Source organism: Mycteria americana, chromosome 13, assembly GCF_035582795.1.
Source record: "Mycteria americana isolate JAX WOST 10 ecotype Jacksonville Zoo and Gardens chromosome 13, USCA_MyAme_1.0, whole genome shotgun sequence".
Classification (NCBI taxonomy): Eukaryota; Metazoa; Chordata; class Aves; order Ciconiiformes; family Ciconiidae; genus Mycteria; species Mycteria americana.
The window spans coordinates 17,316,698-17,338,254 of record NC_134377.1 but is presented as its reverse complement, the minus strand read 5'-3'; the positions used below and the strand labels follow the sequence as shown (position 1 = coordinate 17,338,254).

Below are 21,557 nucleotides of genomic sequence, written 5' to 3'. Positions count from 1 at the left end.
TGTATGGGCAAAAGTTATGTTGGTCAATAGAGGCACGTCCCATTCCTGGCTTGTTTATTCCTCTCTCTCAACTTTCTGCTCGTTGTCTTCTGTATTGCTTCACTGGCTATCTCCCATTCACTCTGCAGCAGCATTTTAACGTCATCGCAAATTACAGGACCAAACGCCTGCTGCGTGTCAGTCCATCCGTGCCCTCACACAGCTCTCAACTTACAAAGATCAAACCTCTGGACCCATCAAAAAGGAGGAGGAGGAGAAAGGAAAAGTTATGCCTGAAGATGGGCATGTAGGACAGGGGCATGTGAACTGTGGGTCTCTGGTCTGAACAATTCTCAGCTCCCAGATGCTCTCGTCTGACTGACTGTAGGTTAACTGAGGCACAGATACAGTTTTAGAGAACTCACAAATTCGGCATACAGCCTTGAGATCACAGTTCTGCTGCTTCTGCAGACAGCTCAGGGTCACAGCCGGCCTCAGGCAGCACCGTGACAATAAGCATTGATGATCTTCAGGTTATTCGGTGCAGAGCCACTTGTCTGGAGCTGATGAAGTCTGACAGACCTGAGCTATCTCTGCACTGGGCTGTCTAGTGCATCCCACGGTAACTCGTAATACATGTTTTCTTCCAGGACATCCACGCTCTACCCAGGCCCTCCCATTGCTCCAGACAACAGGAATCTGACTGGTCTAGTACTGCCAGCTGAGGGGGAACGTATCTTTCTGCCTCCCTAGCTGCTCTGATAGTGAATTAATTTCCTTTATAGAGAAGAATGACCCCCACAGCATTAGCAAACAAGCTGAGATACCAATAGCAATTTTCTTTTTGCAATCTTGAAAAAGAGTCAACATGGGTTAACAGTGAAGGCCCAGGCACCCAGACAGCTGCACCCTGATAAAGAGAGGCAATAGATGAGCGGGAGACAGGCGGTGGTGTTCTGGAACAAGCAGTCTTGTACACCGCAGGGCAGCAGGATGAACACCCTGGGCTGGAAGGACCTGGCTGAACGGATGGGTACCTCCAGCGTGCGTAGCATGGAAACCCACTGAATTCTGCACTGACACACTGTAACGGGTTTGAGGCAATTACAGTTCAGTACCAAAGCGGTACACCAGAAAGATAATTATGCAACCTGGAAGCATCTGAATTAAATGAAATGAATGACAAAAAGCTGGAGGCAGATGAGAATTCTCTAAAACACAGTGAATATAAAGTAGAAAGAACTTAGGGCGAGTGAAGTCAAAAAGAGAGGAAGGCAAGGGAAAACCACACAACTGAAACCAGGGCACAGGACTTTCTGCAATAAAAATAAATAAAAAGATAAGCTGGGATGCTGAACAACTTTCTCTGGTACTCTGTCATGCATTTTCTTTGCAAACATAAGTGAGGTCAGTCTCTCCTGGAGGCTCAACGTAGACTGGTGTGGAGCATGTGGGGATACAACCAAGCTGTGCTTACTGGAGGTACGAACCCAGAGGACTGAACATTGATGTTCTGCTCCTTATATCTGCCAGTTCACTCCAGAGTGGAAAAAGAACAGAAACTCCAGAATACAACAGTCCACAATGAAGCTGAAATCAGAAAATATGGTCTAGAGCAGCTCCTCACGTTAGTACGCCCGTAAGACAAAAAACATACGGCATTTGGAAGAGCCTAAAGGAAAGAGATGAAGTACTAAGTTGTTATTCCAGTTCCTTGGAATTAAGGATAGTAAACTGGATAAATTAATTTAGTCCCTTCTCAGCTGACCTCTGAAACAGCACAAAGTCATAATCATACTGGAGTTAAAAAGCACTCAAGAGCTAGGGTCAGGAAAACTTGACAGAATTCCTCTTCTAACAGTGATGAAAAGATCGGAGAACAGAACGGCCCAGAGAATCTGCGTGATGTACATACGCTGTTAATTTGCATTTCATTTTGTACTCAGAGCTGTACCAGCAACTCCTGAAAGCATAAGGCAACAATTAATATTGAGACTCTAAACAATCGGCACTGCCCATAACTGCAGCACCTGCCAGCACACCGCTCTCCTGCCAGGCAATCTTCTCTGAAGTTATTTCCTTCCATTGTGAGAACAAACGTTTCAGTGTTCCCTTAGGCAAAATACATATGGACAGTTGATTCATGGCAGGTGGCATCTCATTTATCTAAGAATACGAAAGGCAATATATACCTGTTATTTTAACTTCTGAACACGCTTGGCTTTCAGCTTTGTTCTAAGTCGCTATTTTTTTCAGCCGCAATCACAAATAGCAGTATATCAAACTTTGATTTGGAGGCATTAATACAGGTATTTAAATAAAAATAACGTCAACTGGAAGAAGTAAAGTAAATTCCCAAGAAACGACACAGCACCTTTATCTACCTCAGTAAAGACAAAAACCCTCTACCAGTCTTAAACTACAGAGCTGATCAACCCCAAAGCACTTCTCGGACAGTAGGTGGCTGTTCTCAGTCTACAGGAAAAGCCAGGCCCAGCTAGCTGCAGGTAAATGAAAGGTGGAGCCAGGAATATCATACATATTAACTTTTTTTGGTGTTACTTACAGAAAATAAAAAAGAACGGATTTAAACACAAGCGGTACATTGAAGTAAATTTTAAACTCTTTTTTTCCTTCTGAACCTCCAGACTTCCAGATCTGTGATAGGGAATGCAGCTGCCTCAGGGGCCAGAGACTAGAATGAAAGCTGGGTCAGTTATATCTCTGTCGTGGTTTAGCTTCAGTCGGCAACCAAGCACCACGCAGCCGCTCGCTCACCCTCTCCCCCCGGTGGGATGGGGGAGAGAATTGGAAGGGCAAAAGCAAGAAAACTTGTGGGCTGAGATAAGAACAGTTTAATAATTGAGAAAACATTTAATAATAATAATAATAATAGAAGAAAAGGAAAACAACAAGAGAGAGAGGAACAAAACCCGGGGGGGGGGGTGGGGGGTAACCAACAAGCGATGCAACTGCCCGCCACCCACCACCCGATCCTAGCCCAGCCCTGAGCAGCGGATCGCTGCCCCCAGCCAACTCCCCCCAGTTTCTATACTGGGCATGACGCCCTATGGTATGGAATAGCCCTGTGGGCAGTTGGGCTCTCCTGGCTGTGCCCCCTTCCCAGCTGCTTGCGCACCCGGCAGAGCAGGGGAAGCTGGAAAGCCCTTGCCCAGTGTAAGCACTGCTCAGCAACAACTAAACCATCAGTGTGGTATCAGCATTATCCTCATCCTAAACCCAAAACACAGCACTATACCAGCTACTAGGCAGAAAATTAACTCTATCCCAGCTGAAACCGCGACAATCTCCATTATAGGCTTAAAGCAGTGGAGAAATTGGTGTGTACACTCTACATGTATTTAAAATAAAGACGGGGGGGGGGGGGAAGACGATGACCAATTTTTTGTAAGGTAACGTTCTGTTTTTAAATGTCAGCTTTATCCATCTGAAAGAATATCACCTAGAGAAATAGCTGAACTTTCCCGTGAGTGACAGCGTGCTCTATTGAAACAGACAGAGGGTTTGATCTGTGACTGAATTTACCTGGGCCAAGTTCATCCATAGGTATCATATCACGACTCCCAGCCTTCTCATTATCTGTAAAACAGAAACATTGAAACAGCTTGAGTCACATTTGCTTTTCTCAGCACCTGGTATGTTTAAATTAGTCACAGGACCAGAGAGGTCCATAAAGTACTGAACGCAGAGATTATTGTAAAAAAAACCCCCAAAGTATTCCACTGTTATCTGTTCAGAAAGGGAAGTTCGATTTAAGCTCTCCAGAGAGCACATGTAATCCTTATATTTTCTGCTTTGGCACTGTAATACAGTACTCCCTCTCTCCAAGTGATAACAGAAACCGCAATTCTGCTTTGGACTACCTACTGCTATTAACAAGCTCCTCTCTGGTCCCTCCAGAATAGAAGAGAAAGAAAATAAGTAAGGGTGCAGCTTCACATGGCACACAATCCAATCTAGCAGCCTGCTGAGCCAACAGAAAGCTAACCCACAAAGAAAACAAGAAGTTTATTGTCAGATCAGCAAACTGACCCGAGTCCTCCTCCGTCTGCATAATCTGCCAGATTTGATCAAAGACAGGGAAGGTGGCAACAGGCAGGGCAGCGTGGGGCTGTCTTTTCTGCAGTAATCTGCAGTTAAACCAGGTAAAGCGCAACAGGGCAAACTGCCGCAGGAGACTAAAGATTTCTGAAAAGAAATTTTGACATCCGAGTTTTGAAACTAGAAGCAGAGTCAGAGACAAAGCAATCACAATGCAATTAAAGCTGGAGCTACACCAGTGTTGGTACGGCTGCACCAGGCCTCGTGAAAAAGCACAGGCAGGTTTAGCCAGCGTTTGGATAAACCATCTCCAATGAAAAAAACCGCACAGCAGAGGAAGAAGCACTGCCAAACCAGGCACATTTATTTAGAAAGGAAAAGACGCCAGGACTGAGTAGAGGTAAGGCCAAGCCCGCTGCCTGGCTGAAGGCGAGATTTATTAATATATAACATTGTCAAACAAGGCTGTTGTCCTCTTTCAAAGCTCCAACTCGCATCTATCCCAAATTCTCCCAGGAAGACTTAACTGATTATGTTGCATACAAGTTGAGAAAACAACATCAGTAGTGTACATTTCACAAGGGAAGGAATGCTATCCATATCCAGCTAATAGGACGGATCATTTTGGGACTGTGGGGTAAAAATCACCACACAAATAATATATGTGTTCCCCCTCACGCCATAACACAGACGTGGCAAATCCAGAAAACAAGCAAGCAAAGCACAATAAAAAAAGTGATGAAGAGCAGAACTGACCTTGACTTTTATCCACCAGAGGCAAAGTGCTGTCATCATAGCCAGACCTGCCAGCAGTACCTTTGGAACCCTTTGGAGTTGCAGAAACAGACTACGAGACAAAAAAAAAAAAAAAATCACATAAATATGAAATTGCTACTCAGGGAAATTGAACCAGAAAAATAAACAAACCCACAGTATGGAGAAACATTATGGAACACTGCTAAGCCCCCCTTCTGTCGAGAATATGGCACTGGAGTATTTTTTATTTTCATATAGTGGTGCAATTTTTTTCCTGCTGTCTAAATGGCAGCATTGTTGGTCTGTAGAAGGAGCAAAACCTTTTCACAAGGACGGATGAGGAGGCTGCGTGTCAAGGACAGGTGGCTGCCCTAGGCTGCTAGATGGAACATTTCAAAGGAGAGACAACTAAGGAAAGACACGCTAATTCTTCCTCCAGCAAAACACGAGCGTTTGGGCTACACGAGGTGCCATACTTCCAAAACCTAAAAAGGTACAGACCACTGAAAGACACACCCAGCAAGTACACGCCTGATGCTGTGACTGAACAGACCACAGCGCTTTGTTCTGTCACCCAGAAGAACAGAACCAAAGCCCGCAGTCTATCAGACTGTAACATTAGACTAAGTTAGGACATCTTCCACTCAGGCATTTCCATAACTAAATCTAAGACCCAGCACCTTTACCTGGAAGTGTGATTTGTTCCACCCGTCCTTCTGCAGGGCATTTCGTAGTTCTTTATAGCTCCAGATCATCTGAAGAACGTGAGATGCCGCTTTTGTTTCTCTGGGAGATTGGCTGATTTGCAAGATAATATTAGAGCTTAAGTATCAAGCAATATAAGACTACGCACGTGTTGACCTCTTTTCACCAAAAGAGTGTCCAGGAGATAACCTAGTACTCCATACAGCTGTTCTTTGGACCTATAAGCTATAGGATACGTGTGCAATCATTCAGTGACTCCTTCATATCTATAGGTATTTGCTGACAAAAAAAATCCAAAAGTTGTAACTTGTGTGGATTTCTGGGTTTTCACGTGTATTGCTGGGCAAGCACTGAGGCCAGGGTGACCCTTTTGTCTTGTAGCTGTCGTTAACAAGAAACAGATGGGGATGCCATCCTGCCTGAATTTATTTAGGAAAAAAAACACAACAAAAATTCTAAGCCACTTTTCAAACCTTCACTCCAACTTACATATATTCCTCACAATTCAGTGAAGTTGCTCCGTGGTTTAGAATACCTTACAAAGCAATTTGGGTCAGCAAAAAGTAAGCTATTTTTAAAACAGAAAATGAAATTTTATCCATTCCTTACTAAGTCAGTACACAAGCACCCTCTATAAATTAATACAGGGCTAGATTCTTGGTTGGTTCTCATATTTCATAACTACGCAACCCAACAAAGCCTTCAGCTACTCCCCCAAAAGTTTGCTGAAAACACACCTATAATGTCGAACTGGCTGAACTATATGAAACAAACTCTTCTCTACAGCAGTCAGAACACAGTTTTCAACAGAACTGCAGAGTGAAAATTTGTCACTTCAAATTACCCCCACCAGCCCTTCGGCTAGAACAATTACCGCACATCGTTAACCATTTTACTTAAAAGAAACACACATTTCATCACTGGCATTCCAGGAATGGAACGCTACCACAGGAAAAGGCTTCCCACACTAAAAACAAAGATCATGGTTTCACTGCAAATGATGTCTGCTAAATGCATACATGGTGCTAAGATGTATCTGACAAGGAGAGAGCACATCTTAACATGACTGAAGTAACTACTCAATTGACTTTTTTTTTTAATCAAGTAAACCTATTAAAGGTGCTGACTGTTTTTACTGTGTATATATTAATTGCTCTGAAAGGTTAGGATGCTCCAATACTTTCACAAAGCAAAAGCTGCTGTTCACAGTGACATTTTCATGTTTGCAGCGAGTTCTTACGCATTTTGCTTTCAACTGTCACTTACCTTGACTTGCTGATAGCTACCAGCTTCTGAATGCCCTGTGTCTGGATCAGAGACCTTGCATTTTCTGAGCTGTCAGTAATGATTTCATGGATGGTATTCAACACCGCAACCACTGTATCCTCTTCCAGGTTCTTTGCAGATCTCTGCTGCCTGCTGGGCAAATTTCTTACCAGCTCACCCATGGCATAACTACCTAGATAAGGGGAAGAGATACCATTAGTCAGCCCTAATAATCACTGCAGCTTCCCATCCTGAATGGTGAAACTCAAGGGTGTTTGCCAGGTCAAAAAACTTTATAATGCACATGTTTTGAACCTCAAGACTGTAACCTAACAGTGCATTTATCATTCATTATTTCAAGGTGATGAGAGTTGATACCCAAGACAAACTCCATTATGAACGCTAAAAGGTATTGAGAAAAAAAAAATAAAGGCAATCTTTATTGAGAATTTTACAGCCAGCATCTATCATACTTTGCAATGCCTGAGGCAAAAAGCATCTAGTAGCTACTGCTAATGCCACATCTTCATGCTAATACACGTGCATGGCTTACTCAACTTAGCCTTGTAATAGGCCTTCTGGGGCAAGGTGTGCAGCCGTGCATTTATTAACCTTCCCCCAGCAAAGGTAAGAGTATTTCCTCCTGGGTGCAGTTAGCCTTCTCACTGTATCGTACTGGAGAAAAAACAAGGAGTCCAGAGTTTATCACCCCCAGGTGTCCGTCTGTACCATTTGCCTAGCTACACCTCTGAACTATTAAAAAAAGAACCTGATGTATTAAGGCAGAATCCCACCTTGCTATTTGTTAGTACCAGCTTGGATGATGGCCCTGAACGTGTGACCAATATTTCCTGGCCTGACAAGGTTACAGTTTAAACAAATACATCAGTTAAATACAGAGGCATCCAGAGGAAAACTCAACTCACAGCTGAATCTTTCAGATTCCTGCTTATGGGCAGGTGAATGCTCATCTACCCCCTTGGACAGGAGCTGGTGAGCACTGCTGAAGAACTGACTTGAAGAAGATTAAGTTGTTTGGTGTCCAGCTTCTACAAGCAACTACCACACGAAAGGATGAGAAGGGAAGGAGGAAGCGAGAAAAAAGGGACGCTTTAGAGCCCACTGTGCTTCCACAGGTTAGCTTAGCATGCCAAGGGCAAGACTCTCACTCTAATCTAAATAGCAGGCCTAAGGAGCAACGTCTCTGTATCCACCATGTGCAACCCAGAGCACAAGTGCCACGTCAGCCAGAGCTAAGGAAGAGACAAGAAACCGCTTAACCCACCCAGTCCTCTGCACACCTACACACACTCCCCTCTCCTGCAAAAAATCTACATCTGTTTTTACTCCCGAGTTAGAGATTTCCCTCAAACCACAGCTTGTTTGAATGGGCTGGAAACACATTCGGAGATGACAGCCCTCCACTTGGTGGCTACAGAGTAATCTCAGTGCAGATGGAAACTGCATACAAAATGAATCCTCAGCACAAGTGACAGAAAGCGTGAGGTCTCTCAAGGGTATCCAAGATCCCAGCCTAGTTAGGAAAGTTCAGAAGATACCTATAAGATCTTTATTGCGACGATCCATGGAAAGGTTTCTCAGGGCAATTGACACAGCCCTCACAACCTTGTCAGAGTCGGACTGGAGCAGCTCCACAAGCACTGGTAAGCCTCTCTCCTTCCGCACTGTTGCACGGATGTACGTGGACCACTGATCAGAACACACAAGGGAAAAGAAACAACACAAAGTATTGTGAGTTCATATACCCGCCCCTTCCTTGCCCCGGCATTTCTTTCAGTGCTGTGATTAATTTTTTTTCCCTGCAAAGACTAGTTAGGTGGTGTGTGCTGATGCATCTATAACTCAACCCGTCATTCAAGTTCATCAAGCACCGAGAAAGCAAGCATGTAGAAGTTCATCCTACAGCTTAGCAAGCTGCTGGGGAAAGAGGACAGAAATAGAAGGAAGGAGCATCATCCGCCAGCATCTGTTCTGTACACACCTCCGTGTGAAAACACATACATCCCTCTGGATTAGGAAAAAAGAGGTCATTTGGAGGGAACAGTAAAGCATCCAAAGCATCTGTTATCTTCCCCCACCTCTAATTTCATGCTTTTATTCTGTTTCATGGTTGATTTTAAAATAAACTGTATTCAAGACAGCTGTGAAACACCACCCTGCTGATCCTCAGGCTGCTGCTCAGTCCCACGTTGCCATGCGGTTCTAGAAGCGATCAGGCATACCTTTGAGAGAACTGCCTGATTAGTGCTGGGGATGCTTCAGATCGGGTGTCAAGAGGACAATTTGGAGTGCAGCTTCCTGAGCAATCTAACAATCCAATGAATTAAGTATTCAGGACACTTAATCAGCTAACAACAGGCTTTTCTGAACGGACGAAGCAATGGTTAAGTGGTTTAAATAGTGAAACCTGCTCATGGTTGAATTGTCATGAGCTCAGTGACACTTCCGCTACAGAAACACCATCTGTCCAGAAGATGCAAAACGTTTTAAGTGGGCACGTAAGATGGAAATAATTTCTTTGGAGTTCCCACCCCTTTCCTTTTTAAAGGAGATGTAAATGCACAAAGTAACAGTGCACTTATCACGGGACACAGCTTTGTTCTTTACTTACACAAAGGAAACAAAAGAGACTAACTAAAGAGAAGACTGCACTCACCATCCAGTTGCCAGCACTGAGATTCTGCAAAGCCCCTGCTGCAGCTTCCAGAGTGTTGAAGTTCTGACTTTCGGTGAGGATGGAGAGGTACAGTCGGACCACATCTGGCTGGTACAGTAATTCAAAGCCTGCAGGTGGGGGAAGAGGAGAACAGAAGCAAGAGAAGCAGAGAAGGCAATGTATGAATAAACACATAACATACCTTTATTTAATCACATATGAGAACAGCCAAGAGAAAGCTACACCACAGAAAGAAGGGCTTCTGCCACGTCCAGGACAATTTTATCTGCAGTTACTGAAAATGGTGCACACGGGAACTCACGCACAGGATGGTCACCTGGGCTGAAGGTTCCTTTGCTTGTCTTCAGGTTGACAATTCTTTCTGAAATTGGTGCTGTGCTACATACTGCCTAGCAGGCTGAGTATAGCTGAGTAGACGTGAGTAATAACAAGGCGACAAGAGACAATTTTTGTCTGCAACAATTCTTACTTTGCATCTCTAGACTGGGTTGCAAATTCACCTTGCACTCCTGTTTTCATTCAAATCCAGCTCAGTACCTTTACAGACACAAACAACAGGGCCAGAGAGAGCAAGCTACACACAATGGTATCAGCCAGCCCCTTCTCACACCTAGGCGACAAAAGAAAGATGCAAGATGTCAAAGTGACTGGAATCCCCAGTTGGTAGGGGCAGGGAGAAATGCTGACTCCAGTTCAAATATTAGGTAAAGAAATACACCAGCATCCTACCACACTGGGAGACTGCGACAGACACGCACATTAACGAAATATCCCCGGAGTCACTGGATCAGCTTTGCAGTTTAAGCACGACAGGAATGAGAACTATTCCCAGCTCTGCCAGAGATTTCCTTTTGTGATGCTGAGTAACTGACAGTAGCATCCGTGTCTTGACTTCCTCATCCAAAGGATTAGGATTTATCCATCTACCCATATGAAAAAGGGGATCTTAGGCACGAACTTCATTATTCCAAGTTGTTGCATATTTTGAAGCCATTTTTACCTGTCTTTCTTCAGCAAGTGTGGCGTGACACACTGCATCCATGAGGGAAGAGTATGCAAGCTTCCAGTTAAAGGACTTGCCAGGCAAACGCGATCTCAAAGATCACGGTGCTGTTCAGATTATCTGAACAAGAATCTAAATCCCCTAAAGTGTTTTGGTGAGTGCAGGAAGGCACAAGCATCCTATGGTCAACACAGACTCATCCGCAGTCACGGTAGCTGGAAGATATTTCTGGATTGGTGGCTTTTGGGGCGTTTGCAATAAATAAAGTTCAGCAGGTATTACCTAGGAAAGGATTTTTGGAAAAACATGACATGAAAGAAAGCATAAAGGTGTGAATGAGCTTGGGCAAAGAGGAAATTTGAAGCTTCTTCTGAGCAGAACTTTTTTTTAATTATTATTTGTACACATGAAAAGAATGTTTTTCACATAACAAGATGATGTCCTAGAAGTGTAGCATAATTCAAAGCAAGTTCTCCAGTAGCAAGACAGGAAACCTAAACCACAAATCACTCCCTCGCTTCAGTACTTCCTCTTCAAAATCCCCCATCTCTCATATACATATTTTTGAGCACAGATCACAGATTATCGTATTTCAGCCATCTCAGGTCAAACCCAGAAGCAAGAAAACTGAACAATGCTAACCTATCAAGTGGATACCCTATCAATTTTTTTCCTTTTTAAAATTCTCGGTTGCTAAAGGCTTTCTGAAATTAAAGCCCTACATTTGAAATCTAACTGTTTCTCCATATTTTTCATACTAGTTATTGCTGTCGGACTATGTGAGTCAAGATCTCAGAACTCAATACTTTAAACCTTCTATAACACTACCTATAAGCACAGGCCATGTTAACCCGTGGGACATACAGGCCTTATGTATCCCACTGAAAGCAGGAAAACACACTTCATCAGCCAAGGGTTTCTTTGCTCCGCACCAAAACCTGACCTATGCACGAGGACCCATGAGCTCCCACGTGCTGGCTCACGCTTTCTCTGCTCAGCTGCTCGCACCCACCCCAGCACGCCGGCATTCTGCTCAAACCACCAGGCAGGTAACCAGCTCCACGGCTGCGACTGGTTTTAATGCCGCCGCTTGCTTGCTACACGACACCCTACAGATATGCGCAAGCCCCAACAGATGGCAATCCCCAAAGGCATCCTGCCAATCCATACCACTTACTTTCTTCTTCTCCGATGTCCTCTCCTTGCATTGGGATCATTGCCCTCTATATTGAATGCTGAGAAAAACTGTAGTTACTTAATATATGAAGCATGAACAGTTGTATAGCTCTTCTCCATTCCTCAAATAAGTTTGTGATTATCTGACTCCAATATGACCTTCATATCACCTTTTTCCTCTGCCACTTCACAAGGTGAATTGGCAATCTAAGAACTCCTCAAGAAAAAACACCGCTGCCTGATAAGCATGCAGTATTCCTTTCCTGAACACTAGTACTTAAAAAAATCTCTTAGGATAGCTTACTGGAATTTTGACACTGTTATCTTTTAAGGAAGCTTTGCTGAAATGTAAATCAGATCAGCAAAAGGGATGAAGGCAAGTTCATTAACAGATAATATTCATACAGAACATTTACCGCTTCTGTAGGAGAGCTCAGACTTGCCTGTGGTTGAATAGTATGCAATTGTTCAGCCAGTCTTCTCTGATGGCTTTGTTTTAAAGCGCCTAGTTACAATTTCGGCACACTTGGAAGCAGCCCCATGTTCACCCTCTCCTGTTATTTAAGCGCAGTCTGCAATGTGCCCTTTCCGCCCGCCTGGACGTTCCTGTTCGGCTGGACACTCTTCCTTCTGCGCAGCACCCCACTGGCTGTGAATGCCAAGACGCAACGTCCCTCTCACCTGCGCTCACCTCCCGCGGACAGAGCTGCATTCCAGTCACGCACCTCCCGCCCGCTTTCTGTCATTACTTCTCTTCATGCATGAAAGCCTCTCCTTTTTCCTACTTACTAATGTAAGAGCATCTCCAAAATGTCTTCACCTTCTCTCTTCAATAATTCACAGCATTTCCTCTACCAATTACCAGTACACTTCTGCTTTGGGGCAGAACCCCCGAGCCAGCCTGGTGGACGACTCTCGCCTCGCTCCACACGTCCCCACTTTCCAACAATCTTTATGCCCCTGCCCCGTTAGCGTCGGTTTTAAACGGCGTTAGCAAGCGCTACGCACCACACCTGAAACTCTGTCCTCCCTCCTGTCCTCCCCCCCTCAACTGCTGCAAGCGCCCAGCCCTGCAGCGCTTCTGTCTGAGCCCGGCTACGCCAGGGAAAGGCAGGCAGGAGTTGCTAAGCCAAAGCGTTATGAATACCCCCATGGATGGCTGCTCATTAGCAGGGATGAGAACCTAATAGCGAGAAAGTTACTGCTGCACTGGAGGGTTTTTCCCTCCTTGACAGCAAGATGACACTTTTCATAAGCGTTATAGTCCCTTAAAAAGAAACAAACAAGTTTTATATTTTCTCCATCTGCCTCCTGTCCTAATGAATCCAGCTCTGCTATTTATAGGATGCAATTTGTCTGAATTATTATAAATTTCCTTCCAGTCTTGTGTGGAGGCCTCGCACATTTTTCCATGAAGCGCTTCAAGCACGTTCCTGGGAAGCACAGCTGGTCTCACCTCCATTAAGCACCTGCTTCTCTTCAAAACTGATTTCCTTAATTTCAAGATCATCTTAATTATTTTTTCAGGTAACGCTACTTTTGCGCAATATACAGCTAATTGCTTATATCCATTTTTTAAATGGAAATGAAAAAAGAGGGTCATCAGTATTAGGTAATACATCAAACGAGAAAAACATCCACTGTTTTTCTTTTTCTTTAAAAAGCTGTTTTAATTATAGCCCAGATTCAGCACTACCCTTAGCAAGATAATTTCTCCCAGAATAAATGAGACTTTTCCATCGGTTACGGATTTGTGCTGAGTTGCAATCTACACTGTTTCCTCCTGGAGAAGCATGAGGATAAGTCATTTATTGCTTTTTTTCATTGCAGAAAGCAAAGTAAACAAGTTCACTATATTAGCTTTTGTCTTTTAGAGAAATGGAAAATGCCTCGGACGCTGATGTCGTTGTGAGGGTCAGACATTTTACAGCACCTAAGCATTCCCCCAGCTCCTGGCATGACCGCGTGTACAAAGGAAGATCTTCCACATTAGACTCGTCTGCACCAACACGCTGCAGTCTCATCTTTCTGACAAACGGAAGATGAGCTTCTCTGCAGCACGAGTTGCTCAAAATTGGCAAATGGATTCGTTCTGTGTGAAGTTCAGGCTACCAGGAGGTGCCAAGCGGATTATCCTTTATTTGCCCACAGAACAGTGACAGCACAGACAGCAATTTCAATCCTGAACGGAAAACACCTGAGGAACTAACTGGGGTGATTAGCTGTCTCCATCCATTCAGCCCTCCCTCCCTGTGCTGAGAATGATGCAGCAGTTCCTGGATTATCTCCTCCGCAAACCTATTTGCTTTCATCTTAGCAATGCTGATCTTGTGCCTATACTTAGCTATATTCTGGCAACAACAAAGTATTGCACCAGGTGCCTATCTCCGATATGCCAGCTTAATCCCAAATTCAGACAACTCTCTTTGGCGCAAGGTTGCCAAATCTATTCCCCTTCACCCCCATCTCATTTAGGATTTATTCTCCCCCTACAGGCATGGGAAATTATACACATGTGGATACCGGTCAGATGAGAATTCTCCTACTGCTGTAGCAGAAATGTGCTGCTTCATTTCCTAACCCTACAAAAGCTCTGGGTTGCTGTTTAAAAAGAGAGGCAATTTCATACGAAGCCGAAGGGACACTAGCAGCACTATAGGAAAAATAAAAAAACCCCCTAGCCCTAGGGGGAAAAAAAAAAAAAAAATCCCTAAACCGAACTCTGATAGCTGCTCCTTCTTGCAGCGTCCATAGGCACGTTTACATCAGTGTTTTGATTCGGACCAGTTTTGAAGCTAATTTCCCACTTGCTGCACTGTGGTTCCCAACACAGAGAAGTGCCCGCACCACCCGGACTCCTGTTGGGAGGAGACTACCCAAGAGATGCACGCCAGGACCACACCGAGGGTGTGCTGACCAGGAATGGAAGTTCAAGGGCTGATCTGCCTGTACTGAGCCACTCCGCTCGCCAACGTGGCCATCGCTGTGCCGGCCAATTCCGAGCGGAAGACGTGGCAGCTACCGGCAGATGGAGCGAGAGGAGCCCAAACTGCAACTTCTCCGCAAGGTCATATACTAACAGACTTTGTAGAATAAGAAAGCAGCTTGCTAAGCAACTAGGAAGCTATGAGCCAGAAGAAAGGAGAAGGAAAAGAAAAAAAAAGTAAAAAAAAAACCTGTAAAAAATCATGTCAGTAAAAGAAACGAACGATTCTGCAGGAAAGAAGGAAGGAAAAGCTCCACAGAGCTTGGACTCCTGCCCTCTGCCGACAACAGGCCGGTAACTTCCTCACAGCCTGCGCAGTTCATTGTCTGCAAGGTAAACAGTTGTAAACCAGAGTTCAGAATTATTTGCTACAGAACTGTTTTCAGAACGTGTAAGCAGCAAATCAGTCCAGCAGCTCAAGCCTCCCCTTCCAGGAACGCCTCACCCCGCAGTATGGTTTTATAATAGACCACATGAAAAACCCCATCGAAGGCAGGGGGGAGGCAGCCGGTTACTTTTATAAAAACAGTAATCAGATCCTTAAAAAAACCGACCCATCAGCTCGATTCCATCTGTATGCTGCGCTTCAGCACCCGGTGCAGAAAGCAGCTTGAATGCCAACATAAACTTGCAAGATTCTTCTAATTGAAAGGCTTAACAGTAGCGAAAGGCAGCCAGCTCCAAGAGAGCCAAATGCTTGGCATAATCGATGGAGAACGCAGCTCCATGCAGATACATGTAGAATACTGAGTGTCATACAACAGAGGCATAGCAAACTTCTGCAACAAATGAAGAAATAATAGGTGGAAAGTTCTGAGTAGTCCCTATAGCTTTCACTTCAAGGTGCAGTACAAGTCAGGGCAGGTATTACACTTACTGCAGAGATTCAATCAAGAATGCAGCATCCACCACTGAGCAGGAGCTCTGAAGACAGAGAGAACAGCCTTTGAATAGTACTGAAAAGAACAACCAGAATAATATGGGACACATGAGACTCAAATCAGGCTTGAGGGAACGTTTAAGAGGAGTTTTTCTATTTGGAAAGTGAACACTGTAGCGTGTGACCTCTCCAACTAATCTACTAAGTCACACACAAGTTCTAAAATTACGTAAACTCTTCCCAGCTTACCACGTCCTCCCACAATGAAAGCAGCAATGGCATGCTAGTTAGAAAGGGAAGCAACCCCCCACCCCAAAGGACGTGACAAGAATGTTACCAGCACTACCAAGTGCGGAGGTATGCAAAAACCCAACACAAGGAGCTAGGCTGACTGCACGGAAGACAGAAAGGCAGCAAGGAAAGGAAACGGGAGGGCAAGGCAGTGCAGGAGAAACAAGGATGCCTGGGAAAGCAAACTATCTTTTGCTCTTTCTATTATTCCTTACATGTCCCAAGCTCCACAAGCTGTCATCAAAGTAACTTCTCTTGCAGAGAGTGCTTTGTAAAAGGCTGGTTATATTCCACTTCATATCCCAAGAATATGCAATTCAACAAAGGGATGGCTCAATTAAACACAACCCATTTTGACCTTGTGTGAGTTCCAGCACTTCTGTTTTCTGCGAGCAGACATTTTAAAGCTAACACACTTTTCCCTTTCCGCAGGCCCTGCAAGCAGGGTTTCTCCCAACAGCGGTTGACACGCCGCCCAACAACAAAGGCTTTTTCCAGGCACGTGCAGCTAAGTCTCCTGGCAACTGGAGACGTTCCATTAACAACCTTCTCTCCTCTGTTCACTCATCAGTAGCAAAGGCTCTGGAGGACCAATGCTTAATAAGGATCTGAATGTTGCTGCAGATAACTGGAGCACTACCCAAGCTACTAGTTCAAAAGGGGAACGTGCTGTCCCCCTGTCCTGAAGGGCTGGAAATACCCGGCAGCCAGGCTGGTGCAGGGAAGGGAGGGCTGCGAGAGGTCTCCACTGAAAGGGAGAGGAGGCACACGGGTCAATCGCAGCACATTTAAGCATTTGTAGGTCACCTTTGCCAGTGTTTTCTGTTTGGTTTTGAGAAACACCATTGTTACAAGCAACAATGCTTTGGACCCAAAGTTAACATTAAGTCCTTTGGCTGAATGATTAAAATGGATGGTTCATGTAAATGGTTTCCTTTACCCCAGTCCCAGAAGACTTGCATCCGACCTTGGAGACTAAGTACAGCACATGAAATGTTCACACTTGCTCTCTTGCCAGTTTCTCTGATCCAAAGTTATTTGTATTTACTTCACAGTGATAGTTGAATGCATTTTCTTTTAAAGGGAACAGGATAATCATGCTATTCCAAAAGCCAGTCTGTTTTGAAATACAATTTGTGTCTGAAAATCAAACATTAAATAACATTCTCTCCCTCCCTCACACACCCAGAACACACGTTGGAGTCTCTGCTTTAAGAGCTACGTATCAAACACGACCGGTTTGCAAGGACAGGTTCCCCTTTTCCCACAGCCAGCTTACCACGGGGTTTCCCAGACCCCAGAACACACTCCAGGCCCTGCACCACCTATGCAACGTCTCAAAATGGGACTTGGTTCAAAATCCTGGCTCACATACGCAAGCGAATAGGAAACTAATTCGCACCAAAGGTCTGCCAGCTCTGCAGGGCTTCACAGCGTGACATTGCTAGCCGTGCAAGGGTACTGTGCTCCTGGTAGCTCAGGCACACCTGAGACTCTAAGCTAGGGGCGAACACTCTCTTGCCTGGAGCAATTCTGCGTCTGTGGTAGTCTTACCGGCTGTCGTTTACTCTTGTCTCAACCACTACAGTATTTTAAGACAAAAGACAGATGAGGCTTATCAGGCTGATCTCACTGACAGTGGATCGATATGCTAGGAGAGCAGCAATGCAAATGCTCCCAGATGCAGGCAAGCTTGCCTGCTGCCTCCAGGGAAGCTTCTTCCTGAAGCTTTCAGGTTGGACGCACGCCGCTAACAGCCGATACCAAAAGGACACTGGGCACAGTGATGATGCGCATTGCACTGGGGACTTCTTAAACAGACAGCAATTTGGCCCATGCATACGAGATCAATACCAAGCGTGTCATCGATTATGTTACGTTTCCCTAGGAGGGAAACCCTGAATTTCCAGATGCTGTCTGCTACATAACAGGACTATCACAACAGCAGTGGGCAAGGTCAAACGTCCATGCCTACTCTTGTAGATCTCAGTGCTGCTGCTACTCTCGACCATGGGTGCTCCTGACACGTCTGTTCCTGTCTCTGCAAGGGTCCAGAATTACACGACTGCCTTGTTTTCTTTCTCCTCTTTGAAAGGACCCAGATGGCAGTGCTTGGTGATTGCTCACGTGCCCTGAGGGGTCTCTCCTTGGGCATGGCACCAAACAGCTCTATTTGGTCACCCCTCCTTTTCAGCCACAGACAGCAATTGCAAGGGCTGCACAACCCACGCTAGAAATAAGAACACTGCCCAGCCTGCCTGGCTTCCGGCGTCTGGGCTACTTACACCAGCAGAAAATGCGGAAGCGCGGGGAGGTGTCACCTTACTGTCCTCAGAGCTGCAAGCGCAAGCCAAGAATGTGTGGGGATACCACAATAATCCAAAATCCATAGCACTGCCAAAGACGGTTCTCCATTTGCAACTCTGGAAAGACACAGCGATGAGGCGACACTACAGAAAGCCTCGTTTGATACAAGCAGGTGTGAAAATGGACCCCTCTTCTTAATGGGGAAAGCTTTTACACAGAGGAATCTCTAGGCTGGAACTTGCTTACTTTCTGCCTTGGTAAGGCTTGAACTCGCTGCTTTGTGGAGCATACTGCAAGCCTTTTCCATTTAGCTAAGCTTTCCCAAAGGAACAAAAGGAACAGAGAGATGGCTGGCAAAGCTAATGAGGTTTGAGAACTGGAGGAAAATTATTACTTTTCACATTATATAAACAAATGTGGTTTTACAACTGTACATTCATGTATACAGGCCAGAACACGTGTGTTTTCAGGGACTTTTCCTTAAACCGAAAAAACCAAAGCGAGGTAAAAGCACTTTCCTTACAACCCCCCCATACAGCTCAGTAAAGCATGCTGCTGCTTTTCTGATCACAGCTGCCACACGATGCAGCTGAAGAGACCTGAGGTCCAAGACAGCCTCTTTTCACTGCCGTTACTAGTGCAGATGCCTCATCGTCCAGCCCAACCGTCAGACGGTTTGAGCTTACTGTATAAAATGTGTTTATTAAAGAGAGAGATACTGCGTGATTCCCTGAGGAAAGCCCATAAAAAAATCACAGCACAGCTATGTCCAGTAATAAACTACAATGCGTTGCTGTTAGTATCTTATCAACAAGTCCAAGAGCCTCGTAACACAACAATGTCTCAGAACTAGAGTCATCACTGAAAATCAAGAGCACAGTTAAGGGACTCCTTCCTTCGACTTGTGGCTGCCTGGACCTCACCATTTTCTTTCCTCTGGTCTTTTGTGTGTGTTTAACTAAGGATCATGTGTTCCAAATTGCCCTTTTTTGGCCTCAAGCCCCTGTAAAGCTCAGCTTTGCAGTTCCAGATGCCAATCAGCTGCTTGGACTCCAGGAAGCTAACGAGCTTTTAGCTTCCTCCCAGCTCGGCAGTAGAAACCTGTCTGCAGAGAAAAAGCTTACTGCAAAAGGAATCATGCATTAGTCCTTGGCTCCAGATGCCACTTAAGTAAATTCATTTTATTAAAAAGATTCTGACATTATTCAGAACTGTTTAGATGTTGAACAGCTTCATAGACTTACTGTCAGAAAACCCCAGCAAGCAGGGGAGCACAGAAAAGGGGAAGAAACACCACAGAAGACAGCTGCAAGGCAAAATAAAAAAACCTACATGGTAATACTTATTTAGTTGAAATATGCACGCATCCTCAGACATTAAGTACCGAGTTATGCAAGAAAGGTGGAAAAAGCACAGAAAACTCTCTCTCACCTTTGCAGACCTCTTAAGTATCTTCTTTCCTGTCTCCAAGAGAGACTGTATGAAACGCACTGGATCACGAGTCTGGGTATGGTCCCACTAAGTGCCCCCCCCCGCTGCATGACCGACATGGACGCAGCAGGCCAGTACAGGAAAGCTCATATGGGACTCGAGCGGGACAGAGAGAGATCAGTGCTACGCGGAGCAGAGCTGTCGGAGCCAGCACCAGGAGGGAACCAGCTGCCAGACCGGGGAGCTCTGTGTGTACCCGCCCGTGAGGGGGTCCTGCAGAGCGGGCAGCCAGGGAAGGGCAGCAGCCGGCCACTTCGGCAGCCCGGCCGGTGTCGGTGAGGGGGCACTGCAGCGAGTGGCCACTTCTTTGCCCGGATGCAGCAGCCACCCTCCTCCAGACCTTCACGGATGCTATTTCTCTCCACCAGGCCTGTGGTGAGCCCCACAGCACCTTGTGGATCAGCCCTCCTCTGCCTTTACGCACCGGGGGCCGGCGCTGAATCTTAACCAGCAAGGCAAAACCCAATCCTCCATCGCTCCAGACTTCACAGAAACGGGATTGCTTTGTCAGGTATTGGGACTATGGGGTTTTCCACTGACTGCGCTTCAAAACACTGTCCTGCTGCTGAGGGACTTTCTGCCCTGCTTCGAAAGCCCGCAGGCTCCTGACAAGCGTTTGGATGTATTAGCAATGGGCGCTGCTCAGAGCCGCGCCAGACAAGGATCGACAGACAGTATTTCCACTCGGGCTGGCACCTGTCAGGTTCTCCCCTTCGCAGCCTATCTGAGTTTTATCTTCAGTGCCAAGGGGAAAACAACTTCAAGAAAAAACCCAAAATCTTTCAGAGCTCACACACACCGAACTATGCTTTGAAGCCAATTTGAAAGCTTCTTTCTGGGTTACTCATGCTTCACCGAGTCTACTTATACTTCTACTTCTCATCATGATTTTTATATAAAGCCTCATAAATGGTCATAAGCCATTACACAGGTATTTGGTTATTCATATCAATTCAGTTGCTTGTTAGAGGCCCGTCTGCTTAAGGCGATGAAGGGCAGCAGAACTCCACAGCTTGAATTTGTCAAATAAGAAGGAAGAATAAATCTGTCTATTCTCCAGTGGATCTACCCTCACGGAAACATCAAACACTTCAAAATACTTCCCAGTAGGAAGGAAATATTTGGATATAAACAACTAATCTTTTTTGGGGAAAGGTTAGCAGAATCCAAGCTGAGAAGAAGCTAGCAGGTCCAGTCTCAGCCTGGAGAAATGAGAGGTCAGTGATCCTGATCACCAGGACTGGTATCGGAGGCCTGTTCGGTTCATTACAGGCAGAGTCCTGCCATCTTGCCTTTAGAAGCATTTTACAAGCAAGTGCCATATGGAAAGACTCCCTCACGTTCTTAAATAATTTATTATACGCCAACCCAAACACTTCCTCCAATCCTGTTTGTGTCCTGAAATTGCTAATTAGTTCCTGCTACAGCTTCCAGAGTCAAAAGCGTGTTTCAGTTCCCCTCTCCGTTTCACGAAAGCTGCCACACGCACCCAAAGGCAGCCCCGTCCGTGCCTCTAATCTGTCTCAATTACAGTCACTATGCTGCTGTCAGGCAATTCAAGTATCTCCCGAGCATCCAAGAAAAAGAATTTGATGGTTTCAATGTCAAATAAATGTCAGGCCATAGTGGAAGCAGCATGAACAAAATGTTCTCTTCAACTTCTCTAACAAAAAATGGACCTTGCAGCCCAGGTTTTCAAGGTACAGTATTTGGGCACTTAATTCTTATGGATTTCAGCATAAGCTAGAAACCTAAATGCCTCCGAGAACAGAGATTTTTCCACCCACCCCACAAGCATCGTATCCAGGCAGGGGCTATCAATGGTGAGAGGCAAGAGAAGACGCTGCTGCTCCTCCCTCATTTGAACTGGGATGCACTGGGACGTACCACATTGAAGGCGTGGAGCGAAGGGGCACTCTCCTCCTTTCTGCTGACCATTCTCTGCAGCTTTTCAGAA

The 21,557-nt window shown here is 45.3% G+C and overlaps 1 protein-coding gene across 19 annotated transcripts in view; it reads right to left on the bottom strand.

The window, feature by feature from the left end:
- The window catches only part of ARVCF (ARVCF delta catenin family member), a 295,496-nt gene that overhangs the window by 8,631 nt on the left and 265,308 nt on the right, over positions 1 to 21,557 (bottom strand). For all 19 annotated transcript variants that reach the window (XM_075516535.1, XM_075516537.1, XM_075516534.1 and 16 more), the window contains 6 exons: positions 9,446 to 9,573; positions 8,328 to 8,478; positions 6,769 to 6,961; positions 5,484 to 5,595; positions 4,798 to 4,888; positions 3,526 to 3,579 (listed from right to left, as the gene is read on the bottom strand). In XM_075516535.1, coding sequence (XP_075372650.1) covers positions 3,526 to 3,579; positions 4,798 to 4,888; positions 5,484 to 5,595; positions 6,769 to 6,961; positions 8,328 to 8,478; positions 9,446 to 9,573 — 729 coding nt within the window. The remainder of the gene's footprint in view (positions 1 to 3,525; positions 3,580 to 4,797; positions 4,889 to 5,483; positions 5,596 to 6,768; positions 6,962 to 8,327; positions 8,479 to 9,445; positions 9,574 to 21,557) is intronic.